This window comes from Gopherus flavomarginatus, chromosome 2 (assembly GCF_025201925.1).
Source record: "Gopherus flavomarginatus isolate rGopFla2 chromosome 2, rGopFla2.mat.asm, whole genome shotgun sequence".
NCBI classification, from domain to species: Eukaryota; Metazoa; Chordata; order Testudines; family Testudinidae; genus Gopherus; species Gopherus flavomarginatus.
This window is the reverse complement of record NC_066618.1, coordinates 107,644,380-107,658,315: the sequence shown is the minus strand read 5'-3', so window position 1 is coordinate 107,658,315 and position 13,936 is coordinate 107,644,380. Positions and strand designations below refer to the sequence as shown.

The 13,936-nt window shown below is 38.9% G+C and overlaps 1 protein-coding gene across 4 annotated transcripts in view; it reads left to right on the top strand.

Moving 5' to 3' along the window:
- The window catches only part of COBL (cordon-bleu WH2 repeat protein), a 241,224-nt gene that overhangs the window by 157,693 nt on the left and 69,595 nt on the right, over window positions 1-13,936 (top strand). For all 4 annotated transcript variants that reach the window (XM_050937664.1, XM_050937665.1, XM_050937663.1 and 1 more), the window contains one exon: window positions 11,207-11,336. In XM_050937664.1, the coding sequence (XP_050793621.1) occupies window positions 11,207-11,336 (130 nt within the window). The remainder of the gene's footprint in view (window positions 1-11,206; window positions 11,337-13,936) is intronic.

Sequence of the window (13,936 nt, the reverse complement as noted above, 5' to 3'; positions counted from 1 at the left end):
CCTTTATCTGTTAGGACAAGGTCTAATACAGAATTTCCTCATGTCAGCTGCAATGCATTCTGAGTTAGGAAATCGTCATCTATGATGTTTAGAAATTCCAAGGATGCTTTAGTACTGGCAGCATGAGACTTTCAGCATATGTCACTCTCATTGAAGTCCCTTGTGATTACACAGGGTTTTTTCCCCCCTACACATTATAGATAGGTGAATAAGGAGGCAGTTGTTCTGTTCTCCATTGTGATTTTGTGGTCTGTAGCAGACACCAGATAATATCTCATCTTGTGCTTCATCTGTTAGGACATTGATCCATAAGCATTCAAGACCATTTTCTTCCCAGTTATCAGTGACTCAGAACCAGATAATGCCATTTTTCAAACAGAGTTCTATTTCCTTTCCACTTTTGCCTACTCAGTCCTTCTTAAATACGTTATAACCATTGATATTTTAACAATCCAGTTGTGCAAATCATCCCACCAGGTTTCAATAATACCAACTAGATTGAATTTATGCTCATAAATGAGCAATTCAAATTTTTCTTGTTTGTTACCTAGGCTCCTAGCATTAGTGTATAGGCAATTAAATAATTTTTTCTCTTCATGTCTTATGGTTACTTGATTTTGTTCTCAAAATGTCTTGATTTTTTGCTGAGTGCTCAGTCTTCCCTCTTTTTATCCTCCCATTGTGCTATTAGTTTAACTCTCTCCTGACTACTTTAGCCAGCCTGTCCCTGAGGATATTGGTCCCCCATCTACTGAGGTGGAGGCTGTATAAACTATATATGCCCCTCTGCTCATAGAAGGTGGACCGATGTTCCAAAAAAACAAAGCCATCCACCCCACACCACTTACTTAGCCAATGGTTCACTTCCAGAATATTCTTCCTTTTTTTTTCCTTCACTCCTGGGACAAGAAGGATCTCAGCACACTTTCAAATTCCCTAAAGTCATCTACTGTCTGCAAGATATCCCATGGCACAATATCATTAATGCTGATATGACCCATCACCAGTGGATCCTTGCCCATTGACTTCAGAAGCCTATCCAGACTTAGAGGATGTTCTTAGAATGTTCTTTCAAGTATCTGTCTTCTTTGGATGGCTGGAGAAGTCTTCGCAGGCAAGCTTGATTTTCTTACATGTTGGTTCAAGATGTCATCCACGTGCGAGTCCCCCATTCTGTAAATAAGGCCTATATTTTTTGTTCTGAGATGTATACATTTCCATTAACTCATCTCAGTTGCTTGGACCTGGTTTACCCAGAGATCCAGATCACTCTATATCAGTGACCTGTCCTTTTTGTTATTTTACCACTCCCACAGTTTTTGGGTCATCTGGAAACTGTATCGGTGATAATTTGGTGTTTTCTTCCAGGTCATTCATAAAAATGTTCAGTAGTGTAGGGCCAGTGCCCATTCAAAGGGACTGTACTGGCATCGATCAGAGTAGAATCCGCATTAAATCTATGGATAACTGTCCATAGTAAATTACAACTACTTTATAGAATATCCTGTTCAAAAGTCAGCCTAAAACTCTTTCCATGTGCCATGTTTCTGAATATCTCAATAGACCCACAAGGTAATGATTTTTGTTGTGTTACATTAGGGATCAGAGAACGCTACTAAAATATCTCACCACTGAAATGATCTCCTGTAACACACTGATCATATTCTGGGAGTTACTCAAAGAAACATCAGACCATATTGACTTTATGCTTATAGTACATATGGAATTCACTCACATAAATTCAATTTCTAGTCACATTATTCTATGGAGTGCGAAGGAAGGAATTCAGCATTGGCCAGAAACACTATGCAGTTTAACTTAGTGTGATCAGCCCTCATAAAATTACTCAGTGCTATTTCTTTGAGAGGCTCCCAAAATCTGGTTTCTCGGTCAATGTATGCCAAAGGAAAGTCTAATAACGCATGACCTGTCCTGGATGTATTAGACATGTGAGTAAATAGTGTAAAGGACATATTAATGTCAAACTGGAACTTCCTTTGGCTGTTAGATTTAGGCAGGGTGAAAGGTCTGCTGTTCTGTGAAAATGCATGGAGCCGCTTTTATATCACCAAGCTGAACAGACAGATTTATATCTCCTTTCTGCAGCTTAAAAATTTGTCTCTGTGCTTTTGATATCTTTAAAATGGCTTCTGCTTGGTTCAAAACATTTTCTTCTCATCTGCAGTAAGTGACATACAAAATCACAGTGAAAACCTTACAAATTAAAAAAAATCCACCATTCTACCATATAAAATTCACACAATGGTACAGAAGTATCAGTAAAGTTGTCGAGCAGGGCTTCCTGTAAATTCATTCTTCCTATTTCAAGATCTGCTGGTGTTCCTTATGAGGGAGAAGAAAGACAGGGTGGTCTGATATGTATTCCCTGGTGGTATAATTGTTTGCCTAGTTAGAATATTAACTATGAAGGTTTTCACCAGGCCAGGATCTGCCACTCCTCCTACACTCTGTAGGATCTTACTCCTTGTAGTTCAGGAGCACTACAGGCACTGTGTTCATCAGTTTCCCCTGCCTCAGGGTCTCCTAGGAATTCCAAAAGTGTATTCCCCTGTTTGGGTTTTGCTTTATTAAATGTAAATAAATTAGATATAAAAAATGTCTCCCCCTGAGTTTGAAGTTGCATGAGGGGGAGCAATAGCTCAGTGGTTTGAGCATTGGCCTCCTAAACCCAAGGTTGAGAGTTCAGTCCTTGAGGCAGCCATTTAGGGATCTGGAGCAAAAATCTGTTAGGGGATTGATCCTGCTTTGAGCAGGGGGTTGGACTAGATGACCTCCTGAGGTCTCTTCCAACCCTGACATTCTATGCCCCTCCTCCTGGGGGCCTGAGTTTCTTAGTCACAGTCCCTCTTGGCAGGGCTAAAGGTGCACAGCCTTCCTCATTGGGGCTTGCAGTTGTCTTTTCCAGTTCAGTCTCTACCTTAATCCATGGCAGCTCTCATCTGCAGCCACTTTTCTTCTGTTGCTGTCCTCTCTAGGGAGCTGTTCTCTCTGGGAGCACAGCATCCCAGCTCCTTGCTCTAATGAGTTCTCTTGGGAGCTGCTCTCTTCAGACACTACCTCTCTCCCTGAGCCTGGCTGAGTCCTAGTAATCTTTTATTAAAGTCATTAGCTAAACAACTGCCAATCAATTACATAAGGATTGAGTTGCCTCCAGGTAGGGCTGAGTTAGCTCATTCTCCCTTACAGGAGTCTGTCACAGGTAGGCTGGCCCCTGACTCCACTTAAAAAGCCACTCCCACTGTCCCAAGTAGGTTGATAGAAATACATGCAAATAAGAGTATCAAAGTCTGGCTGGCTGAAATCAGAGAATATGGCAACTCTGTCAGGTATGGCTCAGCATAAGTAAGGGTGGCAGAATGTGGCCCATAGTCAGTACATGATTTAGTAAAGGTGCATTCTTCTTTTTGTCCAAGTACATGAATCTGTAAAATACAAAAAATAGTTATCTATCAAACACCTGCTGGACCTTCTCTAGTACGGTGGGTAGTACACTACACAAACAATTAAAAACTGAAAAAATAGCAAAGGTGAGAGCAGTCAATAAAAGAACAAAGAAAAAAGGAGGAAACATTACAGAAAAGGGGGAAAGGAGAGGGAGTGAGAGCTGGAAGACAAGAACATCTCACCAGCGAGTGCTTGCCTGCAAGGTCTTGGTCACACATTGACCTAAAGATGATAACTTGTATGTGTGTGTTCAGACTACAAGTGGCATTCAGAAAGTTTCTAGACAAAGGAAAAAGCATAATTTGCATTCAGTTGTTTGTTTATTTTTCAATAAGTCCCCTTTGATATCAGTGTGCTTGGTCCAGTACAGCTGCAGCTTGACTATGTCTATCTTGTAGACATCCTTGTCCTGTATGTCTAGAAACCCACGGGCTGCTGCGATCATCTCATCATCACTGAAACTCTTCTCACAATAGTTTTTCCTTCAACTTAGGGAGCAGGTAGAAGACTGAGGGAGCCAAATCTGGTGAATAGGCTGGATGGGAAACCCATGTCTCATCCTGAGTTACAATCCTGCTGGTGAATTTTTTGGGTTTACTTGAAAGCACCTCAGAAGTTCCCTGGAAAAGTCAGGTTGTGTTCTGTTCTGATCAATACTCAATGTTCTGGGCACCCATCTTACTGACACCTTTCTCATGCTCAATGGTTCACTGAGGATAGGTTTGGAAAGAGTCAGGTCTTTGGCCTGTGAATACGGAGTGGCTGGTATTCGCCAGACCAGCATAATGAGTGTTGGCAGGAATATTGGGGATATATTGGAAAGAGTGATGGTGAAAAATTGACAAGCATAATGGGAGTGCCTGGCCTGTAGGCAGGGACAGAGCTAATGCTGGAGTTGAAAGCTTACTTGATGATCTTCTGACATTTGAACTTTATGTTGTTGTTTATTTCATGTGAAAAAGTTCACTATCCCTTTCGGGTCATATTCTATCTGGATATGTCACTCTGTACCATATCTACATAATCTGTTCCTGTCAATTGCTAATGTCCATAATGTGCTCACTAGAATGCTATTGAATGAAACTCTCAGATTTTAGCCAGATAGGACTCCATTCCCAACCACTTTGACACATCATTTTTTCTTGGCGTTGTTTGTAATACACTTTTAGTTTTTAATATCTACCAAAATCTCATCTCTGGGCCAAAAATGTAATTCAAGTTTTGAACTCCCACAAAATTAAAATGCCCTCACCATGTTCGTCAGATGCTTTGTCTGTAATACTGTAAATATTTTCCAAAGTAATACATGAGCCAGTGACATGAATTTAATAGAAAATCGCCTTTTGCATCTTGTGTGGTCTCACCAATAAAGGAGGCAGAAGGAGTGAACAGTATTTGTCAGATTTAGGTCACAAAGGACTATTTTAGTTCAGTTTTACAGTAGCCCGTACTCAAAGAACATTTTAAAAACATATCCTGAAGTTAACATTGCTCTTTATTTATTTGTTGCATAACCAGAAACTCACCTAATCATCTCATCAAGCTTTCTTAAAAATGTCACAAAAGCGAAACACAAGTGCTGAGAACAGCAAAATAATCTATTGCACTCAGTAAGGGGCTCTTATAACAAAGTTTGGATGGGAAATTACTTCAGATAATATTGTTAAGGCTTGATTTCTTTATAAAAGAAGCAGCCAGCCATAACAAATTAATTTCAAGTTCTATTGTTTTGGTATATACGATTGCGAAAAAGAAACACAATGTTCTTTGTGTTTTTTGCCATTTATGTTTAGCTTCCTAGATAGATTTACCAAAGTTGACATTAAAGAACCACTTTTAACAATTTTTATGACCCAGTCTTGAACTAGACACTTTTTATATACGTATAGCATTGCTAGTTTTAAACAAGCTTTTCATTTTCTTTATGATGTGTTTGTGAGTACATCACACTTAGCCAACAGGATAAGAGAAGCAATATTTTTATGTAGTTGACTAAGCCTTCATTATTGAAGTGATTGGTGCATTTGATATTTTCTTTCCTTTTTCTGTAATATTCAGGTTGTTTGTGTCTCTACACATCTGTCTAAGCTCAGCCCTGAAAGCAAGTATCACTGGTAAATAAGTATGCAAGCTGAAAATAAGCTGCTATCTGCAGAGGAGTCTTTCCTCTTCGAAGAGTAGGAAGTAATACATCTTTGAGGAATTTGTCGCACCAAGCTAATGCCTTTCACATGCGAGTTCTTCTTCACCAAGTGCCAAAGGATCTTTATCATTTACAGAGGAAAATTCTATTATGCTACTCTCCTCTTTGGTTCTCAAGGCTTCTAGTCTTTTATCTCTCTTCCACCAGTCTGTCCAGTTTTCTCCAAAGCAGTGGAAATGGCTGCTTTGCCTGCGGGAATGCAGAGTGAACAGGGAAGCTGTTACATGCCGGTAGAACATCTTGTGGAATAGGTGATAATTAAAAATGATCCCAAACAGAAACCCTGCATCCAGCCACCCTGCTGAGAAAGTTTAAATCCATATCCTGCCTTCCTGGATATCTTAATATTGTCCAAGTTGAATCCTCAGATCCACACCTTACTGAATTTGGGGACTTTTCAGATTCAGATTTGAATTTCAGGTCTCAGTCCCACTTTTAATTTTTGACCCTTTTTTGTAAGATAGTATCATGAAAGATGGAGTTACAGAGATCATTTATTTTCTCTTAGCAGTGATCTAAAATGCCATAATGAATAAAGTATCAGAGGGGTAGCCGTGTTAGTCTGGATCTGTAAAAGCAGCAAAGAGTCCTGTGGCACCTTATAGACTAACAGACATATTGGAGCATGAGCTTTCGTGGGTGAATACCCACTTCGTCGGATGCACGAATAAAGTAACTTATTTCCTTCTAAATGCCTGATTGCTGCTTAATTCCTCTACAAACACAACAGACATGGACAAGAAAATGTAACATTAGTGGTCCTCAGTCTAGCTCCTCCTTCAGCAAAACAAAAGCATGTTGAGCATACTAGAGTGGACACAGAGTTTCCCACATTCCTTTAAAGATTGGACTGTCTGCTGTACGTTAGCCCCTTCAAAACCATCAGAGATATCAGCTTACAAGGACTTTCTTTGATATTGGCCTTATATTGAATTTCTATCAATTGCAGTCAGTTCATGATGAAGAACATTAGAAATGAGCTCTTTAGAGACAGGTTCTAACCTCAGTGACCCTTGTGTAAATCTGGAATAACTCCATTGATTTTCCAAAGTGACAAGTGAATTTTGCTGCCTCTGTTTTTGGTTGCCCAATTCGACACCTCTAAGTGCTGAGTGTCTCTATAAATCAGACCACTTTAAAATGTCCAGCATTAGGCACCCAAAAATTGAGTCCTCAAAATGACTAGTCACTTTTGAAAATCTTGGCCTCTAATTATAGCTAACTTCACCATACCTTAAACTTTAGATAGAAGTGTATATATGCACATATTTACTGTATGTAATATAATGGAGTTACTGGTAAATATATGTCCCAGGCAATATATGTTTCAAATTTACCACTCTCTCTTATGGTTATGCTCTTTCTTATGATGATACAGCTGTAACTTGAAGTCTGAACATTTGCTTTATAAAAATGAGATTGTTGGATGAAAAGTGCTAATGTGGTAAATGTACCTCAGCTGTAACTCAGTTGACATTAGTGCAAAGAGATGGTAAATTTGCTACTGTAAGTGCAAGAATTTATTTTTAACTTTTTTTATTTTTTGTTTTATCTTGATGAATTGTCACTTTTCTGTTTTGATGATGGAAATTGCCTTGTACTGGGAGGTGCCATGCTGGACGCTTGGAATTTGAGGACTGCAGAATAGCAGATGTTGAAAAAGATACAGTAGCCACTTTAGCAGTAACACCAGTTAGTTTAGGGCCTTCTTATTCCACCAAAATTCCAACCTATATTTTCCAAGCTAGGATACATTTACTGTGATGCCTCACAGCCACTCATTACAACTCTTCTAGATCCTGTGTGTTTCTATTTGTCATGAAATAGCTATTTGTCAACTGAATGCAAGTCAGGCGCACTGCGCATACAGGGTATAATACTTTCCAAATAAAGGACCACTGCACACAGTCATGTGCTCTCACACCCACACAATGCAATAGTTATTAACTCCATTTTTATTTTCTTTAGAATTAAAAGGTATATGTTCAGAGCTCAAAATAGCTTCATCAACTGTGAATGAATTTCTTATAAATACAGAGGAAAACTAGCCTACTGCACCTAAGTCTTCATTCAACAAATTACCTTGGTGGCAAGTAACCTGTATTTGGAACCTGTTTCAAGCTTCAGCAACAGTTTTACATTCAAATGCTGAGTTGGTCGAGCACAGACTCTTCTCTAACATATGTATACCTTTTGCTTATTTGCAATGCTTGATTCTTTTAAAAGTATTATTCATTTACTTCCCAGGTGGAGAGAAATATTTGCCTCAGTTTTATTAATAATATAAAAAGAATAGAAGTACTTGTGGCACCTTAGAAACTAACAAATTTATTTGAGCATAAGCTTTCGTGGGCTACAGCCCACTTCTTCGGATGCATAGAATGGAATGTTCCGAAGAACATGCATCCGATGAAGTGAGCTGTAGCCCACGAAAGCTAATGCCCAAATAAATTTGTTAGTCTCTAAGGTGCCACAAGTACTCTCGTTCCTTTTGCGGATACAGACTAACACGGCTGCCACTCTGAAACCTGTCATTAATAATGTAGTATTGGTAGACAGATCCCTTTATAAGCTAGGCCTTCACTACTTCTGTGATAACCAGTCATTGGCTGGCAGTAACGATGGAATAAGGTGGTCTCTCACTGCCCACGTTCAGTTAGGTTGGAACCAAGGACAGGAGTTCTCTGGCTCAGGCTCTTTGGTAGTGGTGATTTCTTTATGCAGTGGTAGCATTCCAGATGGAACTGTACAAACTCTCAGGAAAATATGGTGCTTCTCTGAAATAGTTCACAATATAAAAAGACTAAAAGAAATTGAAGGTGGGACATGGGGATAAAACTCATGTGCAAAGTGATCAGTGAGCTGACAGGCGAACTGCAAACTTCTTGTTAGTTCCAAGTTTAAAATTTTTGTAAATCAGTCAATCTAGTTTATATCTAATATATCTAATTTATATAACAATGTAGTTTGTATCTAATATAGCTATATGTCTGGTATCTATTTGTTATTTTAATGTTTTGGATTTATTTGTGTGATTCATCACTTAACTGCTGCCTAGTAGGCAATTTATTACTAATTTTCTCATAAAAATGTAGCATTTAATAAATGCAAGGCTTCCAAATATTTCCTTGATGTAATTATCTATACTATCAAATTGTGAACAAAAACCCCAGCAGTGTATTTCTCAGCAGGGCTTATGGCAATCATCCAAAAACGCGGGTTATGTTCAGAACACTAGCGAAATAAAAACTCTCTCACTCCTCATTCAATAGATGTGTCTAAGCTCTGAGTCATACATCATCATCAACATTGCTAATTCAATTCTAACTGAAGAATCTTCATTTTTGCTGATGTTCCAAGCAGCCAGAGTCCAGCACCATTTTTACATTTTAGGCTGAGTTGAGGCACCAGCAGTTAGGAAAACTGGGCCCTTTTCATCATTGCCCTATGGCCCTTTTAACATCTCCTGGCATGTCTTTCATTACACCCAGATGTAGAACTTGCTTTGTCAGCACCTCCTCCACCACAGCCCCAGTCACAAAGAGTGTTCCAGGAAAAACTTCTTTTTACTTTAATGTGTTGTCTTCCCCTCGCTCTCCGCTCCCTCTCTTCCCCCCCCCCCCGCGAAAAAAAAAGAGTAGGAACTAAGGCCCCAGTTCAACAAAGCACTTAACTACATGCTTAACTTTAAACATGAGCTTGGGCGCTTTGCTGAATTGAGCCCTAAGGTCTGCAGGGTTTGGCTCACAGATTTTTAAATATAGTTTGAAAAAAAAAACACTCAGATTCCCATTGCATAACAGCATGTGCTATTGTGCAGATCCTTCTTAACTATGCAATTTGTTACCAGTCTTCCCTGGCTTATATAAACTTTTCTTAGCATCTAGAAACCAGATTTAAATATGGTAGACAAAGGGGGAAATGCAAAATTTCTTGAACTTTAAAATTAATAGTATAATGTTCCACTGCAATAAAATTGCTAGAAGGATCAGGAAAATGATCCCCAGACAAAGTACTAATGTAGAGAATTTTTTTCCTTCTACTAATTTTCCATGCACTATTCCTGGGACTGGTCTTTCCAGACACCAAAGTTTGTGGTGTTAGGAGATGTTTTCACTAGCATTTATTTGTCTGGTTCCACGTGCATCGAGATTTCATATTTTTACCACGTGATCTTTACCATAAAGTACAGTAATGATTGCGCTGACATGGAAGGATTTTGCTGGCACTGTGGAAGAAGATTGGTTTAAATTGGGTACTACTCTTTCATAGACCTTGTTAGGGACTCAGTCATGTATCCCAGATATTGTCATGATGCACTGAATGCTTATGAAAGATGCTTTCACATGCGTTTGCTCAGCTGAAACTTTGATAGTAGCCTTTAGCGTTGTGAAGATATTGTTTGCTATATTGTCATCCTCCACAATAAATATACATGTTCATTAATGCTTCTGGAAAAATCATAACCTTTTTTTTCCGCCTCAGCATGTTTGGTAGTTTCTGCTCAGTAGAGTTTCAGGACAGGAATAGCAGCTGTATTGCAAGTGATGATGGAGGTGCATAGGCAGAGCTGCATGTATGGGAGGCTTCCACAGCTGCTGTCTATATTAAGTTTGTCTCAGCCTCATGCTATTAGTACCTCACAAACACTCTATCACTTAAAGATTCAAAATGGAGAACATATAACAGCCTAACCTGTTTCCAGTAAATTTTTCAGGGTCGTCAATAACATAAAGCCATGCGCACACACACAACCGTATTCCAATAAACTGCAGAAAACTTTGTGCCATCCAACAACACTCTAGTCACTTGGTTTTGTTTGTTCATTTGTTTTTTGTAAAAGGATCTAATAAGCTTTTAAGTCATGACTGACCAACTTCAGCATTTTGCCTTTATTTGAAGTCTCAGCACCTCATACAGCCAAATTTTCAAAAGCTCGCTTAAAAAGTACAACATTCCAACGTAGGCGCTTGGCCACATAACATAGGACTTGTGGGTCTGATTCTTTTCCGACTTATACCAGTGTAACTCCATTGGCTTCACTGGGATTGCTCCTGATTTACACTAGTTTGAGAAGAAAATCAGTGAAAATGAGAGCTAATCAGGCCCTACATGAACAACGTCGAGTAGTTAGCCATAATCCAAAGGCTATAGATGCCAATAGAAAGATATCAGTGAACTTTGGATTGGGTATTTTATGCACACGCCTTTCAGGAGCATGCATCTCAGAATATTTGGCCCATTAATTCCCAAAATCAACAAATACACATACTTGTACACCTGCCTTTCACTTTTGCAGACTGGAACTCCTTCTACTGAGTCGCTATATCATCCCTTCTCTTCCAATCTTACCTTTTAGTGTCCTTTCAGTTTAGGACTGACTTTCATTACAAAGCGTCATGGCAGTATTCTGAGCTGAAGTACATTTATGTAAAAAACAAATTCTGTGATCTGCTGTGCATTTCTTTTACTGATAATGCAGGAAACCTAACATTACATCCCTCACCATGTGGATTTTTTCCATTTGTTTTTTGTTAGGTTCCACAAGGGGCAACACAGAATGATTTACAGAAAAAAAAGAGACGTGCCCCTCCACCACCGACTCCTCCTGTTCCTGTCATGCCAAACAGAACAGAAGAAAAGGAAGACAAGAGGAAGAGCACAGTGGGTAAGCGCTTCTCTTCTCTTCTTCCTCGAATTGAATGCATGTGCTTTATGTGGCACTGCTTGCTATTTGAAGATTCCCTAAAATGGCCCCTTGCATTGGAAACTATGTAATCTGGAAAAATATTTATCCTAAAGAATGAAAGTCTGGTAATTAAGTGTTTGAGGTTCACAGAGTTTTGAAAGGTGAATAATACTGCTTGGGTGAATAGAATGTTTTTGCATGACACTTAAACGTGCTTTGGAAAATCCCGCTCTTATTTTGCTCAACCTCTCCTCCCATTTAAGTCAGTTTCATCATTGAGTTCAATGGAAACAGAGTTAGGCCAACACTATGCCCTTCTGAAGATGCCCTCCCGGCCCATTCCCCTGCCCCAGTTGAATGGAGTTTGGACCCAAGGGGTGACTTCTGTGGAGAGAGGGAGATTCTCAGCTAATGTAAATTGACATAGCACCACACAGGTTTTTTTTGTTTTGTTTTGTTTTTTGCCATTCTTATGTTCTTACACTTCAGTTGTTATAGCTCCATTCTCTTCAATGAACCTATCATAATTTGCACCAGCCGAAGGGCTGCCCCATTGTTTTCAAAGCCATCACCCTTGCTACCATTGAATACACTTTTTTTTCCATTGTCCCATGATGGTTTTATGTCAGTGGAGTATGTTCCATAAAGTTTTGTTCTTGTCTTCGGTCCTGTTTGAGATGAATCTGCATTAATAGAATCTTTAGCTAATCAGTGCAAGAAAAGAACGGATAGGTTCTGCAATAAATTTCATACATGCCTCAAGAAAATAAAGAAAATTTATAGTTTTCAGTTTTATGCAATATAAATCATTTACTCATACACAGATAGAAAGAGAGACTGAGAAAAAGCCCTCCAGATATTTCAGGTCACTGGGAGTTTTGTCTATGTGAGGACTGCAAGATTATTCCCTTAGATAAGAAACTGATTTCTGAAAGATATGAGTTAATAACCTCTTGCGTTGGAACTCATTATCCAGTACATTAAGGGAATCATTTAAAATGTGCTACAGTACACTTGGTACACTCCAGATTGCACCTTCGACCTCAGCATTTTCACATAGCACTGAAGACTGCATATATGATACCATAAATGAACACCCTGTCATGTATAATTGCTAACATTACAAATGCTTCACAGTTTAGAAAGAAACCTCTTAGCTTTGTTTCAACATTTATTTTCAGTAAATGCCTCACATTTAATGCGTCAGCATTTATGGAGCAGCAGGAGTCCATTATCCTGTAACATATTTGACTCCATTGACATCTCTTATTTAAACTCTCAAAGGAGAATGCTATCGCTGTGCAATATAACACAAGCGTTTTCAGAAAATTGGCTGCCTGTTAACTATTGCGGATGTCACAGTCTGTCATTCCCAATGCCTCTCCTTGAAAACCACAAGTCATTACTGATAACATTTGGTGTTTTAACTTTATGTTAATGTTAACTTTATGTTAATGTTAACTTTATTTTATGTCACTGCTTGAAATGTTACAGATGAAATAAAACAGAACAGACGCACTCATTTCTATCCACAGCTATATAGACAGGTGTCTTTTGGCCAGAATCTTAGTTGTAAATCGGCACAGTTCAGTTGACTTTACTGGAGCTTTGCTGATTTAAGGATATGTTGCATAATAATCTCCTTTATATTTTTCATTTTCTGCTGCAGTCTTAGATTAATATAATTATAGACACACAATGTTATAATGAGGGAAGCTTGGTAAAACAGCTTCTCTTTGGGGCACTAACTATGAAACCATGAGACAGCACAGATGTGTCAGGAAGCAAAAAGAAAAGAGCGAACAAAGCAAGACTGTATAGAGAAAAATTACTACAGGAAATAGACAGCAGCATGATGGGACAGATTAAAATACCTCCTCCCACCCTGACCATACTAATCGGAATGTAAAAATCATGGACAAAAACCTCTTAAACTGGCAAACGGGTCAGATCAAATATTTAACACCAAATCACTTATAGTATCAGCGCGGTAGCCATGTTAGTCTGGATCTGTAAAAGCAGCAAAGAATCCTGTGGCACCTTATAGAATAACAGATGTTTTGGAGCATGAGCTTTCGTGGGTGAATACCCACTTCTTCAGATGCACATGCATCCAAAACATCTGTTAGTCTATAAGGTGCCACAGATTCTTTGCTGCTTTTACAAATCACTTATAGTGACCCCAAAGTGCTGTGCCTAATTCTCTTAAAGCAGTCAAAAATGTCACTGGAGTTCAGCATACTTATGGACATTGAATTGTTCCATGAACCTTTATCAGCTGGATGTAGCCTATGAAAACCCTATTCAGTCAAATCTTTTCCAACCTTCTTCCTCCGACTATACTGCTGCACTAATGCATGCACAACCACACTTTGTAGGCTTTGTAAGAAGAAATCTAAAGATTTATTCATCCCACAGTGCCAAAATTAAATCCTTTGGGGAGGCTTGGGTGAAGTTGGCTGATTGATAGCTCAGAGCTATTCCTAGTCGTTCACTAATTCCACTTAAGGTTTGGTTAAGCTGGAGCCTTCCCATAAACACAGAAGAAAGTTTGAGATACGGTCAGAAGGCACAGGGGC